The following is a 19189-nucleotide window of genomic DNA, read 5'->3' on the forward strand; positions in this document are numbered from 1 at the left end:
GAATGCAAAGCGCAATGTAGTTCCGTTTTACGTTCTACTTTCGTACAGCAGCAGAAACCGCAATGCGATTTCCGTTTACGTAGCGAGATAACACTTTGCGCATTTGCATTTCTATTTGCTACAATCGAAAATAAGCAGCGCAGGCTTGAATCTGCGCAGTAATTGCATACCACCTTCTGATTTTGAGGATCCTCTTGTGTTGATTGCTCCTCGGAAGAGATAATCTTGAATTGTGGTAGTTCTTCATCATCCTTTTTTGCCTTCTTTTTTGGTTTCTTATTTTTTTCGTACACATAGCAAGATGCTTGAAACCTCTTTCTTTCTCTATTCTTCAGCCTTAGTACTCTTGAAGGAACATCAGGTTTTGGAGCATCTTGCTTCTTCTCTTCTTCTTTCTCTTCTTGTTGCTTCTCTTCTTCTTTCTTGTCTTCTTCTTTCTCTTCCTCTTCTTCTTCTTGCTCTTCAACTGGTTGTGTTGGTTGTGTTGTAGGCAGATCCATCTCCATTTCAAAGTTGTATGGGTCTGAGAACAAGCTTTCAATTTCTACCTTTGTACTTTTCTTCAATCTCCTTTTTCTTGGCAATCTTCTCCTTGTCAATACAAGTTTCCTTGCCTTCCAATTCTGCAATCCTCCTTTTTAGATTTTGTATTTCCTGAAGCTGAACTGTAGATTCCTTTGTCATGATGGCGGTCAAATATTCTTCATTATCTAATTTCTCTACGTATGTTGCCAACTTCGCTTCCAACTCCTTTGATCTCTTTTCTCCTTGGATAAATATATCCCACAATTCCTTCATTTTCTTCTCACTGTCTTCATTTATTTCATCCTTCCACAGTTGTAATCTTTCTGGGCAAATGAAGGTAGGATCTTGACGTTGGCGATAGTTGATTTGGTCTGTCGTGGACTTCACCAAGAGGTCTTGAATTGCAAGAGGTTCATTTCCAGCTTCATTCTCAAACATTTTCTTCTTTCCATCCTCTTTTAATTGCTGGAGTTTGATCGAGCATTATCAGGTTTTCCTTGGTCTCTGCTTCCTCTGCTTCTCTTTGTTGTCCTTCATCTTCTTTTCTTTTACTCATATTGAACGGAAACTAATTAAGGCCCTGCACTGCATTGGAGGAAATGGAAACCGCAATGCATAATTCTTTGTTTAGAGATTCTTATACCTTGTCAAGAGGGTCTCCCTCTTCTCTAGTAGTTTTTCTCCTTTTATATGCTTTCAAAATACCCTGTACAATGAGATTGAATGATTCAAAAACTGCATTGGATAAAATACAAACTGCAATGTAGAAAACACAAACTGCAATGCACTGTATACAGATTTTAATTACCTTGTCAAGCAGTGTCTTCCTCTTCCCTGGTAGTTTTTCGCTTTTTAGGAGTTTTAAAAATACCACTGTACAATGAGAATGATTTAGCATGGATTCACATTCAAGATACATTAAAGTAGAACATGCGATAAATTGCATACCTCGATGTCATTCAAGTCCTTTATTTGGTTGAATCTTGTGTGGAGTTCCACAAGACTCCATTTAAGAATGGCAGGAGTTTCTTTCTCCTTGCCCAGGATTGGTTGTATTATGTTTGTCCTCTCACACAGTAGAAACTGCACAGTTCAAAAACAAGATATATCATAAAACAGAAACTACAGAAGAACATGGCGTGAAATGAGCAACATTCAAAAGCCTGAAACTGCAATGCGTTTGTCTTTCACTAAAATGCAAAAAAGAGAATACACCAGAAAATATGCATCAACTTGACATGAAATTGAAAGATCAGCATAGCCAAAACAAGAACTACAAAACATAACAGAAACTACAGAACAACATGGACGTGAAATAAGCAACATTCAAGAAGTAAACGAATGCAGTTTTGGTTCACGCAATGTAGTTTGTCTTTCACTAAAATGCAAAAAGAGAATACACCAGAAAATATGCATCAACTTGACATGAAATTGAAAGACCAGATAGCCAAAACAAGAACTGCAAAACATAATGAAACTATGAAGAACATGGCGTGAAATGAGAAACATTCAAGAAGCACAGAAACTGCAATGCAGTTTGTCTTTCACTAAAATGCAAAAAAGAGAATACACCAGAAAATATGCATCAACATGACATGAAATTGAAAGATCAGATAGCCAAAACAAGAACTACAAAACATAAACATGAAATTGAAAGATATATCATAAATTAGGTTGGAAACTGCTTAGGATAAAACAGAAACTGCATTGCACTAAAGGGAAACTGCATTGCCTAAAACTCAAAATGCATTGCATAAGCCACTGTTTACTTACCAATATTAGGATAATGCAACCCGAAACAGCTCCTATAGAGCCTTCTCCACCCTTCTTTGCTTTTGCTTTTGCTTTTGCGACCAAGGATTCATTCATGTAGGCTGAAACAGCTCTTGCCCAAGAATAGCTTGAAAGTGTGTCTAGATTCACACAGTGCTCAAATACTTTCCAATGCAAAGTAGATGAAGGCTGGCAAAAGGAATGTCATGCAGAGGTGAACCAATACTAGGCTGACCACCTCCTTGTCGTAGTCAACTTCTTCTTCTTCTTCTTCTTCTTCTTCACTTCTTTCTTTTCTTTTCCTTTGTTCGTTTTCTTCTTTTCCTCTGCCTTGGCCTTTTCTTTCTTCTGCTTGGTTTGCCAAGGAAATTGTCTTTAGTAATTCTGCTTCTACCTGATTTTTTGATGGTTTTCCCTTTTCTCCAAGTGCCTTATTCTGAAGGTAGAAGTGTACTTATCATTGACAAGTTGATGATTTTCCTTCATTTGGCAAGTCCTAGAATCGACTCACTGCATTGCCGTGGATCTTGAATGCTTCGTGCCAAATTTGAAGGATCTTTGTATCCGGATCAAATTTCTTGAGCAAGCTGTACTAAGTCAAGGTCTGACTTATTCATGTTATTCATGTCGATTCTCGGTTGTAAAACAACTCAATCAAGTTCCAGAATGGGGTATTCTTGAGAAGCTTCTTCTGCCTTTCATTGAGCTTGTCTTTTACATCCGTAATGATGCTGTTGAAAGCGTTGCAATTGCACCGAAATTGGACATAGTCTGGGTGCTTTGCTTTCCGATCATAGTTTGGCTTTGACTTTGGCTTTGGTTTACTTCTTTTGAGCCATCATTTTGAATCTTCGCTTTGGTTGGTTTTGAGCTTCCTCCTTTTGGGTGACATTTCTTGTGCCATTTGTGATCTGCAACAAGAAGGGATGAAAATACTATTAGGACAAGTAGAGATAAACTACAAGCAAACAGAAACTGCAATGCGTTTGTGGTTCCTTGCGAATGTCAGATTTATCTTTCACAAAATGCAAAAGAGAATACACCGGAAAATATGCATCAACTTGACATGAAATTGAAAGATCGAGCATAGCCAAAACAAGAACTGCAAAACATAACAGAAACTACAGAAGAACATGGCGTGAAATGAGCAACATTCAAAGAACACTGCAACGTAAACTGCAATGCGGTTTGTGGTTCATTCGCAATCGTAATGCAGTTTGTCTTTCACTAAAATGCAAAAAACAGAATACACCAGAAAATATGCATCAACTTGACATGAAATTGAAAGATCAGCATAGCCAAAACAAGAACTACAAAACATAACTGAAACTACAGAACAACATGGCGTGAAATGAGCAACATTCAAAAGCACAGAAACTGCAATGCGGTTTGTGGTTCACAATCGCATGCTGCTTTGTCTTTCACTAAAATGCAAAAAGCAGAATATACCAGAAATATGCATCAACTTGACATGAAATTGAAAGATCAGCATAGCCAAAACAAGAAATACAAAACATAGCGAAACTACGAACAACATACGTGAAATGAGCAGCATTCAAGAAGATATACACGCAACCGCATGTCTGCTGTAGTTCACCGCTGCTGTCACGATTTGTGGTTCCTTCGCAATGCAAAAATGAATATACCAGGAAATATGCATCAACTTGACATGAAATTGAAAGATCAGCATAGCCAAAACAAGAAATACAAAACATAACAGAAACTACAGAACAACATGCGTGAAATGGAAAGAAGTATAAATAATTTAGCAGAAACTACAATGCAGTTTCTGTTTTCGTGATCATTCTGAAGAAGGCAGTTTTGATGCTCTTTTTCTTTCTTTTGTGATTTTTCGGTTTTTAGAGGTTTTCAAACCAAAACTAAACCCAAAACCTAAACTACATTGCAGAATGAATGAATGAACAGGAAGTAAAATTTCAGAACCCTAAAATCAGGAACGCAAATTTGTGTTAGGGTCATTTTCTTCGATTTTTCCCCAAAGAGTGTACTAAACCCTTCAATAAATAAATCGTCGTGTTCTTGGATTAAATAAGCTAAGTAAGTCGCAAGTTCGTCGATTTGATTTTGGGGAATAGGTTGGATCTGCCGGAAGAGAGAATGAAGAATCGGCTCCGATCGTTGGTGGTCTTCGATGATCGTCGCACGAATGGGTTGGTGGTCTTCGATGATCGTTGGTGGTCTTCGATGATCGTTGGTAGTCGGAGGTTTCTGGAGGTGAAGTTGCAGAGGTTTCTGGAGGTGAAGTTGAAACGTCGCGCGAAGGGGTTGTGATTCAATTTTGGTTTCTGATGTCGTTTTGGTTCAGTTTTGGCTTGATGTCGTTTTTCAATTTTGGTTTAAATTAAATACTGAAAATGACATATGTTGTAATTTTCATATTTTGTAATGGTATTTTTGTTACATTTTGGTTTTTTGCCTTTTGCTAATTAGACTAAATTGTATTTCTTTCTACTAAATTAGTAAACTATATTATGCTTTAAAACTAAAGCTCCCTTTTTTATATAAATTATTTGGGGAAGTGGAAGTGGAAGGATGCCCACTTTCTTTCTTTTTTTAACTTCATTATCCCACTTTATATAAAGCTAATGCTTTCAAATGAGTATAATGAACCAAATCAAAAGCCAATTTCCTTAATAACATGACGTGCATCATGAGAAGGGAGGATGGGAGAGATAAGTAATAAAAGTGAAAACGAAAATTAAAAACTGAAATCTATTTGAAATTTTTTTTACTTTCAAGTTTTTGTTTTCACTTTTTGTTACCCCTCCCTCCCATCCTCCCCTCTTATCCTCTCTCTCAATCTTACACTCACTCTCATTCTCACTCTCATTTACCTCTATATTCTAGAAAAAAAAATTAATAAAAAAAAATTAAAATGGTTATCAAACGGAGAACAACTTAAACTCACTAATCGCACATAGTTTTGACAGGAATGTGAGCAATCTTTGGTCAGTCAGTCCTTCCCTTTCTCTCTTTCGCAACGTTATTGCAGTGAAGGACGTTTGCGAAGTTTTACATGGCCAAAGAGATGCGGGCAGCCCTGCTTCTGGCAAGCACTGGAGATTAGGGCATCTCACAATTCTGCAATGTTTTAAGAGAGTTGAGGCGTCGAAACTCCTCGCCATCCATAGTCTTAAGACTCGAAAGATTGCAGTGGCAAAGTGATTCTAAGTTTGGTGGCAGTCCTCCTTCAGGAAATGACTCCAGTTCTGGACAATCTTGTATGCGCATAGACTCAAGAGACGGAAGAAGGATGTGCATCTTTTGTGGCAGTGATCTCAACATCTTGCGTCCAGAAATGCTTAAGGTTGTCAAGTTGAGCGCATGCAGCCCTCCCTCAGGGAAAACACTCGAAACATGGACATAGAGGTATCTCTAAGAAACTGAGCCAATGGAGTTTCGGGCATGTAGGTTTTTGTGAAATAGTAAGGGAGTCCATATTCCTAGAGTTACTCAGTTTGAGCTCTTGAAGATTTGGAAAGTAGGCTAATGGTAATGTCCTGGTTAGCTTGGGACAATTTGCCAGACACAGCCTAGAAAGATCAAGAAAAGCTCTACCTTATTTGCTACCGGCATCTGTATATGAACTTTGCCACTCCTCCATTTTGTAGAAGCTCTAAACTTGAAGAGATCTGAACGGTTCAAATGTGCAGGTGCCGTTACCGAAAACCTCAGGACCTATTGACTCCACTCCATTTAACCCGTAAATAAGCTAGCTCTTTGAGGAAGGGTAGCTACCCCAGTGATGGCAAGAAGCAACAATTTTTTCGTCGGAGAAGTTGAAGACGCTAGATTAGAGGAAGATTGATGTCCTAACCAACCTGGAAAGTTTGCATCTAAGTAGGATTCAATGGTGAGTTCTTTTAGTTTATTGAGATGCTTCTTGTCCCTCATATTGGCCTTTAAAGCATTCCTCATGAGAACGACTTCATGAATCCCAGAAATCCGAAGTGTCCCTCTAAAATGTACAAGTCTATGCGGATTTATCACACGGAAGATTTTGAACAACAAATATTTCATAATTTCATTGGTGTGATTTGGCTACAACAATTAGGGCAATTCGGAGCCTTATCGAACTTGAAAAGGAAATGAACAATGTGGCATTTTGCAAGACAAAATATTTGTTCTTTTTCACTATGGATTGTTGGGGTAGGTTCCGTACCCTTTACACCTACAATTCAAAACATATTCCCTACCAAAACCATGTCATGTGGAAAGAGAGAAATAAATCTTCAAACGCTAACCTTAAGACCCATAAAGCACAACTCAGGCATTCAAGTCCATGCAAGTCCTACACAACAAATGGTAAAGCTAAAATCCATTTTTCCTGTAAAATTTTATGAACAGAAATTCAAATATGTAAGCGACCAATTGACATTACAAACAAATGAAGGAATTTACTAGTGCCTGACCGCCCCAGCACACCCCTATTCTATAATTGAGAAGTCGAAGTACTACCCAATTACCATCAACTTCTTAGTGGCTTAGCCTTTCGTATGTGGCCCATACTATTAACAAGATCTTTCCGGGTGCATACAGGGAACATGTTGATGTTCTTGAGCACTTTCAACCGCCATAATACATATGGGAAACTCAGCTGATCACGAGAAGTGAAACGAACCACCTCATTGAACCAGAGGCACATGAACATATTAGTCAATGATGTATGCTCCCTCACAATAACAGAAGCTTCGGCTAAAGCTGCACAGGTCATCAATATATGATTCAGCATAGGAACAAAATGCAGTACATTGAGATCATAGGCTTCTGCATGCCATAGATATGGAGTTTTTCATATTTAAGAATGGTTATTTCTTAACTCAAGTATCTAAATAAGAATGGCGGCAGCAGACTGCGGGCAAGGGCTCATAACCCACTTTCACAGATTGGGCAAATATGAATCAGAAGTGGACTGATGTCAAGGATAGCAGACTGGCATCAGTTTATGACTATGATGAAAGGTCGAATACAAAATTTAAAAACAGAACTGATAACAGAAATTAAATAATTACATTGATTTGAAAGTTCGATTTTTACTTCTCAAACATTTTAAGACATTCGCACTCAATAAAACCCAACAGACAGTAAACTTTTTATGCAGAATTAGGTAGGCAGTAGGCTAAACTACTCCTATTTCAAAATAAAACAGTCCACAAAGAAGCAAAAGAGCTTAATACAATTATGAAGCATCATAAATATCAATATTTCATTAGAGAGATGATGTTTGAGCAAGTCAAGGGAATGAGAAGCATACCCTTCTTTCCGTTGAACCTCTTGTCTTCTGGTAAGCCATCATGGCGGTACTGACTCAACTGCACCTCAACTTCTTCTGGTTTGGCCTTGTTTTTCTTGACAACGGCCTTCGCCTCATCATAAATGCTACTGCGAGCTCCATGTTCTGAGATTGCGAGTACAGAATTTGAACGGCAAAGAAGGGCTTCAAGCACCCCTAAAGGTCTCTCCTAAATTGGGATTTTGAATCTACCCAAATGGAATACTTTGCATGAGGAAAAAGACGATGGGCCAACATCTAACACCAGAAAAAATACATGAAGTCTCAGACAGATATTCACACACACCTATATGTGATATTAGACTAGTACTTGTAATAAGAATTCAAGGATATTTGACATTCAGCTTAAACTGATTGTACCATGAAGAACAGATCAGCGTCTCTTTGATTAATATTCTTCTGCTTAAATTAACATAATTGACTCGACTTCGCTAATGCACAGAACACAGAACAAAGCTAGCAATTACAGAAAATAGGTCACACGTGAAAAGATAATGAATAATGAAAAACACAATTTTTTGCCAAAAACAAAAAAGAAAATGACACATGAAAAGAGTGTAGCATGATCAGGATATATTGTGTTAAATAGAACCAAAAGCACACTGAGTGATAATAAAGTGAAAAGATAATAATATAGGCCAACTCTAAAAGTTGTTACCTTTGGGATTTTTCCATTTAACCTTTGGTCCGCGAAGGGAAGATCCCTAACAACCACAATGCGCCATTTTCCAATAAATCCATAGCCATCAATTCTATGTTCAGCTGATTCCTGTGAACTTAGAGTAACTTCATCCCAAAATGCGACATAGCAAACCTGCATTCATTCATTACCTTATAAAAACAGAGAACTTCTATAGCAAGCAGTAATATTTTACTGAAAAGGGCAAAAATACCTTTCGAAGTGATGCCTCTGACATTCCAATAGGCTGATAAAGATCATCTCCACCACCAAATGCACATGTGGACACTACAACCTTGCAACTTTGCATGTAGTCTTTATCTTCATTTGAGATCTTAAACCCTCCATTTTCACTGTAGAAACCACAGTTCATACTAACAGTTTCATTTACCTGCGAGCAACAAATTTCTAAAATATGAAGACTGCTTGATGGTACAAAATATTATCCTGTTGTTTAAAATCAGGCCTTGACATGCTTCAAAATGAAAATAGCACCACATCAAAATCCAAAGAAAGAAGTTGCCTTGTTGTGAACCTTTATCCTTACGATGACCATGACCAAATATACTACTAAACCAGTTCAAGGATTAGAAACAAAGATGCAGCTTATAACCTTAAACGTTTTCGATCTTTGATCTAGAGTTTGACTTCCAGTAAATAAATTAAATCTTGTGGCATCTGTGTGCTCTTGAGACAGAGTGCTGTTCCCTCCTAAGAATGGAGTATCGTTCTCTGATATGTATAACACTTTACTAACAGGACTATTGGCCTCTTCACGCACAGGAATTTCCAGATGCTCAAGTTCTTCAGGAGATAGGATCTTCAAGCAACCTAATATTATCCACAAATTTGCATCACATATCGAACTGCTTGAATATTCCAATTTTAGCTAAATTAAATTTCCACCACAGTAAAATACACAACGCAATTATCAGTTCCACTAAAACACAGCCTCTCCCAATCCTAAACTGATGTGGGTATCAAGTAAGTGATGATAATTGACAATCAAATTAATCTAAAAGGCACCATTCTAGCTTACACTAACTGAACTTACAACTTCAGTAGGAAAACAGAGAAACTAACTTATAACAGTACGCAGATTGTAGAATCGTTCATCATATTCTAAAACAACCCAATTTTTTTTTTAAAAAAATTCTTTACTTGTTCTTAGCGCAATTTCGTTTAAGCATCTTACAATTGAAAAACGAATATAATTAAAAAAACAAAAGACTGAGGACTTACGTTGCCTAACGCCTCCGACAACCCGAGTCGTAGCATCAAGCCGATTCAAATTCCCGTCCGATTTCTTCTCCAAACTCGGGTTCGTGACGTTACTGAGTTCCGAGTCCACCAAGGTCGACTTTTCTGACGCACCGAGTTCTGTGTTGGCCACTGAACTCGGCTTCCTCCCGATCCTCGATGCCTCGTAGAGGAGCAACCCAAGGGCTGGGAGAAAGATTAGAAGAGCCCAGTATCTGACGAGCTTCCGAACGACTCGGTGCAAGAACTCGTTCTTGAGTCGGTGGCCGGGTTTCTTGCGCTTCCTTCTAACTCGGACTCGCATCCTGCCGAGTTCGTCCGGTTCGTCATCGGAGACTGAGATTGATATGCTGTTGTTGAACATTTGACAATGGCGTTGATTGCGAGAATTGTGCAAGTAAAGATGGGAATTGGAAATTAAATTTGGGGAAATTAGGGATTTTCAGATTGAACTGATTCAAGTTTTGAGCATTTTCCTGTGTAGTTTCAGCGTTAGAAAGTTGAGCCGACGGGATTGGGTTGGACATACAGTTTAATGTTTGATATTTTTGACATCTCCCTTGCCCAGCCAGATAGGAGAAGGGATCAATTAATTTTGGATAAATTACATGCAAGTACCCCAACCTTTAGGCCATCTCCACTAAACTAAAATTTCTACGTTCCAAAATATAACTATTTATGTATTACCCAGACTCTCGTGATTTAATTTTCTAAACATTTTAACCTAAAACTTCTAAAATTGGAAACATTTTATAATTTCATAATCAATAAAATCATTAGAAAATTAGTGAAACACCCAATTCTAGACATTAAACTATAATAAAACCCTAGATTATTTAAAACATATAACACACCCAAAATAAACCCAAAACCAACAATTTGTCAATTTTTGGATTTATTTTTATGTTAGATTACGGTTTTGACCTTTTGGTGCGAATTCCTTAAACAGGCCCAAAATTCGCCACTAGGATAGGAATTTTGAAAATTTCGTTGGTGACCTCATAGCGAAACTGTTTGGCGACCTCGTGGATCAAATATTCCAACGAGCCGTTCGGTTCTTGAGCGAAGCGAGCTTCGCTCACCTCTTGAGCGAAGCTCAGTATGATGTGGTTTCAGATCTTCTTTTTGGATTCTTCTGAGCTCAGTATGGTGTAGATTGGAGTTCTATTGCTTCAATTTTTTTGTTCTTTGTTGTTTGATTTGGTAATTTGTGGATTGATATTGCGCTGCAAGAGACTCGATTGGAGCTTGGTGCGATCTGTGATCTTCTATTTTGAGGTATTTCGATTTTTTCTTGTGAATTCATATTCGTTTTTTGAGGATTCGATTATATTGTAGTCTGATTTTTGGTGATTTCATGTTCGATTAATTAAGTTGCTGATTAGGTTTTCGTTTCTTTTTGTTTATAATTTGGATTGATTTCAGATTCGTTTTGATTGTGGATTTGCTCTTGTGTTTTGATTTGAGGTGTGGTGAAACTTTTGTGATATTCGATTTGGTTTTCATATTAATTGAGGTTTTTTCAGTTGAATCAGTATATTCGTGTTTTTTCTGTTTATGCACTATTGGTTTTTGAGTCGACTATAATTCACTGTTAATACTCGGCATCCACTGTTATTGCTAGTAGTCATTTTTGTTTTGTTTGTTGTTTTTTTGTATAGATATGGATGATTCGAGAGTGGCAAAGTGCACCTATGGTGGTGGAACTTTAATGCTTATTTTGTCTTCAACTACTACTTTTGATTGGCTGTCTAACGAGTTGTGTAGTAGGTTCAAGCTGAAGTTAGGTCATTTTGAGTTGAGGTACTCTTATACGGATTGCTCCAATTGTTTATTGGAATTGGATGATGATTTGAAAATCATGTTTATGGTATGTGGACTGACGAAGGATCAATTAATTCACATTGCTGTTAGGGATAAGGCTGTAGTGAATTATGTTCAAGCTGTTAATACGAACATAATTGCTTCTCCTTTTTTGTTGGAGGCTGTTCCTAACAATTACAGTTTTGCACAAGATGAGGATACATGTAAATATTCAATTCAAACTGGTAGTATTGTTGATTCAAGTGCAGCTTCTCCTTGTTTGAGTATGGATTTTGATGGTATTAGCAGTGAGTATGGAAGTGAATATTTAGGCAAATATGGTAGTTGTGGAGGTCGTAAGTATTTGTCTACTGATTGGGAGGGTTATATTACTCATGAGGGTCAGAAGTTTGAGGGTGGAGTTTGTGAATTCCGTGATAAGTTGGCTAAGTACTCGATTGAGAATGGTTTTAAGATGAAATATTTGAAAAATGAGCCTCGTCGTATTACTGCTGTGTGTGCTAGAAGGAATCAAATGGCTGTGAGTGGCATGTGCATGTTGTTAAGTCGAATGTAAATGGATTTTTTTATATTAAGAACTTAAATAATGCACACAGTTGCAGTGGTTTGATCCGTGAGAAGAGAAATAAGGCAATGGGGTCTCGTTTGGTGTCTTCAATTGTCAAAGATAAGGTTCGTAGCAATCCTTTGGTAAGGCCTATTGAGCTGATTACTGATTTGAAGGAGAATTATGGATTGGATATCCCTTATCATGTTGCGTGGTATGGGAAGGAGTCGGCTACTAAGGATTTGCATGGTGATGAGGAGTTGTCTTATGCTCACCTGCCTTGGTATGTGAATGTTTTGAAGGCCAGCAATGTCGGATCTCATTGTGTGCTTGACTGTGGCGAGGATGGTTCTCGTTTCCAGCGGATCTTTATATGTTTTAAGGCCTCCATTGATGGTTTTCGGTGGTGTAGGCCTATGCTGTTCATTGATGGTACTTTCGTCACAAACAAGTACAAGGGTACTCTTCTAGGAGCTACTGCAAAGAATGGAAATAAAGGTATGTAATGTAAATGCTGTAGTTGTTGACTTCCATTGAGTGGTATGAACAGTGTAGTTATGCAAATGTAAATGCTGTAGTTGTTGACTTCCATTGAGTGGTATGAACAGTTTCTATACTGTTCATACCCTGCATCTTAGTATTTTTATGCATTGTAGTTTTACTCTGCTTTATGTGGTAACACTGTTACAGTTCAAACTAACTAATATAGTTCTCTGTTTCTTGTAGAAGTATTCCCTTTTGCCTTTGCGATTGTATCCGGTGAAACTGTGGATAATTGGAGGTGGTTTCTGGAAAGGATATCTGAAGTCTTGGTTGATGAAGGTAGGCAACTTACATTCATTTCTGATAGGCATGGTGCTATTATCGATCTTTATTAGGACTGTTTTCTGCTTCTCCCCATGGTTTTTGTCTATATCATTTGAAAGAGAACTTGAAAAAGAAGTATCCGCATGCTGTTGGTTCCTCTTTCAAGGATCATATTTTATGGCTTTTTTGTAAGTTGTTGTATGCACCGACTGTTGAGGAATATCAAGATACGTTGAAAAAATTAAGAGATGATGGCGGTTCAAAAATAATTGATAAGTTTTTGGTGATCTCCCTGTCCAAAATTTTGCTAATGCATTTTTTCCGGGAAAGAGGTATGGGGAGGTTAGTAATGCCTTGTCCGAGTCGTTTAATTCATGGGTTAAGGATGTGCGTAGGCTTCCAATTTATGAGATGATTGACACTGTTAGGATCAAAATGATGGAGATGATTTCTAGGAGGAAGCTTGCATCCGAGAAATGGAGTAGTGTTTTGTGTCCTGTTATTGAGGATGAGTTGAAGACTTTAGCTGCAAAGGGTCGTCATTGGAGGATATGTCGCGCGAGTGAATCTGTTTTTGAAGTTCATGCTGATTTGAGTGTTATGGTCAATTTGGACGAGAGGTTTTGCTCCTGTTATCAGTGGCAATTGCTTGGGTTTCCGTGTCAGCATGCGATTCAAGTTATCCAACATTCCGGGTTATGTTTGTACAACTTTGTGGATGAGTATTACAAGGCAGACTTTTATAAGGCTACTTATGCAACCCCTATATTTCCCATACCTGATATTGAGAAGCCTCCTCCTGGAGATGTTTTTCTTCTACCTCCTCATACAAGAAAGCCTCCGGGACGACCTCCGACAAAGCGCTTCAAGTCAAGCAGTGAAACTAAAAGGCAGGTGAAGTGCAAGAGATGCGGTTCTTGTGATCGTCATAATAGGAGGACTTGCAAGGTTCCTATTTGATGTAAAGGTTCTGAGTATAAAGACTTGAATGAGAGTAGTTAGTTTTTAACTAGTTAAAGTGCTATGTGATTGATTAATGACAATCATAGTTGAAAGGATTAGAAATTGATATGTAAGTTGTTAATACGGTGAAATAGCAGTCACTGCATATGAATACACTTTGAATTTTTGGTATTAATACATAATATTTATCATTTTTGGTATTTTGCAAATTTCGGTTTTGAAGTTTGATATGAATTAAGCATTACTGCTGTTTGAATAATCTATAAATGAACGAACGCTATTTAATGCTCATTGTTCATGCCATTGTTGAAATTGAAAGATAGTTCTATGACATGGTATTAACAATTTATTTCTATCAAATAGCATTAACATTGTATTGAGAGTGCGTTGTTATTTGTTGCAGTTCACCTTTTTAGTTGTTTTAGTGCTATGGAGACCATTATTTCAGGTTACATACACTGTTAATTCATAAATAAACTGGTTTTTGAATAAGTACATAACTTGAATTTGAAAATCACTTTACTTCAATGTTCTAAACCTACACAAGTCCTAAGAAACTACAATATAAGCAAGAATTTTGGCAAAATATTTGATTACAACTTCATTATTTTGCATTTCTCTCTTCTCTTTCTTTGATGGAAATCCAACTTCTTTCATTGCTCATAATTTTCATGAGGACTTCTTTTCTCATTTGCCAGACCTTTTCTTTGTTGAAATCTGATTCTATTTGTTGGTCTTTGGAAAGCTGCTTCATGAAGTGCATGACAAAGACGCCACAATCATTGCTGCATAATAGAGATACGCATGCAGGAGTTATTTGTATTATTTTTAGTTGAATAGGATGAAAGTTTCACTGTTATTGCGTAACTTACGAATTGTTTGCTTGTTGGGGACATTCTCTGTTCTCTCAGCTTGAAGTTAGTAGTATCATGACAAATCAGATACTTCATTGTCCGAGCATATTCGTGTAAGTTCGTTGGCAAGTATTTTTGATATCATTCTAGCCTGAAGCTTCATTAAGCCCTCTCGGCATCTTGGCATCAAAATCAGGAATTTGGACGAGTTTTGTTTTGGTGATACTGCAGCACATTCCTTAAGAAGACAGAGGAATATATTTGCTGTCTCAACCTGCATCATAGTCAAGTATGTGCTTAGTTTCCTTTAAATTTAGTGTCCTATGTATTAACAGTGTTAATCACCAGTCTTACTTACCAAAACAATTGCCTTCTTGTGATAATATTGGAGAGTTCGTTCGATGTCCCCCTGAATGAGTTGAAGTGTGTCCATTTTGCTGCACCGGTGTCAAAGACAAGCAGCGTATGGTGGTTCTCATCTGTAATTGGTATGAACACTCTATCAACTCTTCCAATATTTTCTAGGAGTGGCATATAGAAAGCATGATATGTCAGCTTGTGTGAGGCACCTCGCAAAAACATCTGCAAAAGTCATGTGTTGGTGATTAGTGAGCATGTTGATGATATAAAATTGATGTATTAGATGTGATCTTACATAGTTATTGGCGGACAAATATGCATTTTTCTGTTTCTGAGGGTTCTGCTTCGCATCATCATTAAGTGCCTCTCCATAAGCATCGATGATTAGTGCAGAAATTGGACCATCTCCCATCAGCTTTTCAATGTTATGTTTGTACAATATTGTCCTATTTTGTATGTAAAAAGCGTCTGCGACAATAATGTTGTTTAAAAATGATAATCTCATAATAGTTTAATGACAAGACAGTTCTATGACATAGTATTAACAGTGTAATTCTATGACAGTTCTAAGGCATAGTATTAATAGTGTAATTCATGCAGATTGGCTTACTCATCAGAATCGATGCAGATTTCCAGTAATTTTCCAACTTCTTCTTTGATATTTCATCCAGCCTGTTGTAGACCTCATACATGTGCAACTGAAGGTATGTATCTTTGTCCTCCTTTTTTTTGTTGGCTGCTTCATCTTCGCTTTGGCTTGCTCTTTTTCAGCCTTTCTTATGTGCTTCGGGGTATGTGTAATCTGATTTCTTTGCAGGCTTCTGTCTTTTCTGTCTTTGATTATTTTGATGCCAGAACGCAACTGCCGTGTTCCTACTTCTTTTGCTTGCATGATAACTAACTTTTCAGGAGTTTTTCCATCGGCGTTCTCATCTTCATCATTAGGAGATTCTTGCATCTCCAATTCACTTTCTTCTGCTATTCTCTCATCTTTTTTCTCCTTATCAGCTTGTTCTTTCATCGGAATTTCTCCTTGTTCACCTTGTTTGATTTTTTTTCCCATCACATGTTGCAAAGAGGCAATAACAGTGTCTTTTTCTTTCATGCTCTCAATGCAGGACAACTTTTCCCCTTCAAGTAGTTCATGTTGTTCCTGTAGCTGTCTCCTATTTGATTTGAGTGCATGAAGTTCCCCTTGTAATTTTGCACCTTCTTTTTTCTCTTGCTCAAGCTGCTTTTTCAGTATTTCAATTTGTTGCTCCAACTCTTCTTTTTCAGTCCATATTTGTTGAATGAATGAATTTTTCTTTATGCAGGATTCTATAGCATGCATCATATCCCTTCAGTATCTGCCTTTTCAATCCAATAGTCATTGCTTCTTTCTTTTGTTGGATTTTCTCATGGGTAGGGGCTATTTCATGTTTGTAGTACTCTGGGATTGACCCCATTATGTCCACAAAAATGGAGTCAAGTCTTCTTCTTTGTCAAGTTACAGGTTCATTCTTTGGACATTACAGTGTCCTCCTCCGTCACCGAGTCTGCACTAAGGTCAACTCCTTGTTCTTCAATTTCATCATCGCTTCGCATTCCAATGATTGTGCTGGTGGTTCTTCAATTTCATCATCTGCTTTGCATCCCAATGATTGTGCATTGTCTTCATTTTGCTCCTATTGTGGAGTTTTTGTCTGGGTTGCACTTTGGTCCACATTTTCATGGAAGCTGAAGTTCTGTTTCTCCGGTAATAACAATCTGGCTTTTTCCTTTTTGTGTTTGACTCTTTATCTGTCACAAATATTAGAAAGGAAAAAAAAAGTATTAGCAAATTTATATACATGTATATGTGTTTGTACACTATCAATTCAGTTTTGAAATATAAATGTTGGATCATTGTAGGTTATCTTACCCAATCTTTAAGTGTGATAACAAAGTCATCATCCTCTTCATTTTCTTCTTGTTCTTCATGGTCTGCATGATCAGTCTTTGTTGCTTCTTCTTTTTCATTGTCAGCAGCTTTTATCTGTTGAATTATTGGAGTCAGTAGTAATTATGGTGTACTAACATTATATATGTTTATGGAAGTAAGAAAAATGCCTTAATGTTTTCATATGTTGCAATATTCAGCTTGATATTGAGCTCCGGAAGGCTCCATTTGACAGCCGCTGGTTTGTGATCTTCTCTTCCAGAGAATTGGACTGATCAGTTAGTTCTTTCACACAGCCAATACTGCAAACATGTTTTTCAATATAAAGTGTTAATGCACATGAAAACAAATAATATAACAGGATTAACAAATGGATGTAGTTTCTTACCAGGATTAGCTCAAGGCAACCACGCGCTTGGTTGATTTGTCTTGTCCTTTTATTTTTATATGGCTTGGTCCAGTCCATAATGCATGTAATCTAAGACTCCTTGTGCCCTTGTAGCTGTTCATAGCTTCTAATGTGTCGATCATAGTCAAAAAGGTCCAAGCCATTGTCGCCCCAGAGTTGCAAAAGAGATTTGTGATGAAGAGCTCTAGGATTAACAACCTGACAACATCCATTGCATTCTTCTTTCTGTCATCTGCTATTGCTGTGTTCAGACACCTATCAATCTCAGTTTTTGTGATTTTTTTTGACTTCTCGAAGTACTTCTTTTCGAAGGCCAAATTTGTTCTTGTGGAAGTTGTTGTGCTTGGCAACTTGTTTCCTTTGTTTGGCAATCCAAAGATGTCAGACACATCATTGCTTGTAATTTCATGCTCGTTGCCTTCACTGAATTTGAATTTTTTGGTTGCGGGGTTGTAGAGTCTGATTAGTTTAATTATTTGATAATTAGACTTCTGGCATTCTACCTTGGTTAACTGACCTTCCATGTAAGCCTTGATGATGCTCCAGAATGGCGTTTTTTGTAGGATCTTGAGGACGTCCTTTCTTGCTGCAAGCTTGTCTTTTACCGTTTGCAATGTGTTGTCAAATGTGAGCATGTTGCTCTTGATCTGCACATAATCTGGGTTATTGCGTCTGTTTGGTTGAGGTTTTTGTGTTTGGGATTGTGTTTTTTTTGTCTTCGTTGTTTTCTTTGGTTTCAGTGTGTTTGCGGATTTGGGTGTGGATAGTTTGGCTTTTGCTGTTGTTGGTGGTGTGCCTTGTGTGTTTCTTGATGCTGTTTTGTGCTTTTGCTGGCTTGTGATCCTTTTGTATGCTTTTTTTTTGAATTTCAACCCGGTTACCTTTTTCCATATGACCACCTGCAAAGTGAAACAAATAGGTTACTTTAACTAAACAAAAGAAAGATGAAACATAAGTATTAATACTTCTATGACATGGTATTAACCATTTACTTCTATGCATTTGAACCTCATGCTTCTCTTTTTTAGTGCACTACGATTTTTTTTCATATACATTTCTAGTGCATGTTGCACTAGAAGAGCAAGATGCATAGAAGTCCCAGATTTTGATTAACAAAGGATGCTACATATTTTGGTCTTCAAGTGCACTGCTTTGCAGTGCACTAGAAGAGCAAGATACATAGCATGCTATATATTTTTGGTCTTCAAGTGCACTGCAAAGCAGTGCACTAGAAGAGAAAGATGCATAGCAGTCACAGATTTTGATTAATAAAGGATGCTATATATTTTGGTCTTCAAGTGCCTGCTTCGCATGCCCTAGAAGAGCAAGATGCATGGTATTATGATTGTGACATGGTATTATACAGTTCAAGTTCTATGACATTGTATGAACAGTTGTGAAACGTATACATTTGCAGTCGAAACATGCGTCTTTTCAAAACATTGCTATTGGACTTTGACGTTAAGAGATTTTGTAATACCTGGGAGTCTGATAGTGATGCTTTGTCACCATTTGTGAAGAATCTTGAGTGTTTGTTTCTGTCATTGTTGGACCTTTTCGTTGGTTACCAGTATTAAACGTGGTACTCTTGCATTAGTTAGCAGAATCTTAAGACGAAAGTGGAAAGTCATTGTGGGTTTTTGAGATTGTACCTTTCTGTCGATGTTTATGGAAGAAATTTTCTTCCCTTTTTCCTGGTTGTCCTTGTGCTCAGTTGCTTTTTGTAGTGTCGATTTTGAAGACTTTTGGCTATGGCAGAATATAACTTCGATTCGCCGGCTTTCTCGTTATGGAGTTTGTCGTTGATTGGTGGTTATGGAGGTTGTCTCCTGCCTGGTGGTTATGGAGGTTTTCGCCTGCTTTTGAAGTGGGTCGCGTCGCAAAGATCGGAGTGAGAGGGTGAGTGGGTTTTTCGCTTTTTGGGTGCGTGCGTGTACTCTGCGTTGAGATATT

At 37.6% G+C, this 19189-nt stretch overlaps 2 protein-coding genes across 2 annotated transcripts; one reads left to right on the forward strand and one right to left on the reverse strand.

Annotated features, from left to right (window-relative positions):
• Window positions 1-6544: 6544 nt before the first annotated feature.
• On the reverse strand, window positions 6545-10095 carry LOC103330717 (putative hexosyltransferase MUCI70). The gene is given in 7 exon segments (XM_008233325.3): window positions 6545-7020; window positions 7574-7777; window positions 7780-7849; window positions 8271-8426; window positions 8506-8682; window positions 8905-9122; window positions 9534-10095. Coding segments are annotated over 7 exon segments (1440 nt in total). The 5' UTR covers window positions 9916-10095; the 3' UTR covers window positions 6545-6787.
• A 1119-nt stretch (window positions 10096-11214) lies between these two features.
• Window positions 11215-13689, forward strand: LOC148916657 (uncharacterized). The gene is made up of 4 exons (XM_089052251.1): window positions 11215-11868; window positions 11922-12420; window positions 12649-12744; window positions 13007-13689. The coding sequence occupies exons 1-4, from the start codon at window positions 11215-11217 to the stop codon at window positions 13687-13689; spliced, it is 1932 nt and encodes a 643-aa protein (XP_088908377.1).
• The last annotated feature ends 5500 nt before the right edge of the window (window positions 13690-19189 follow it).

This window comes from Prunus mume, linkage group LG5 (genome assembly GCF_029339155.1).
Source record: "Prunus mume cultivar Tortuosa linkage group LG5, ASM2933915v1, whole genome shotgun sequence".
In the NCBI taxonomy this organism is placed as follows: Eukaryota; Viridiplantae; Streptophyta; class Magnoliopsida; order Rosales; family Rosaceae; genus Prunus; species Prunus mume.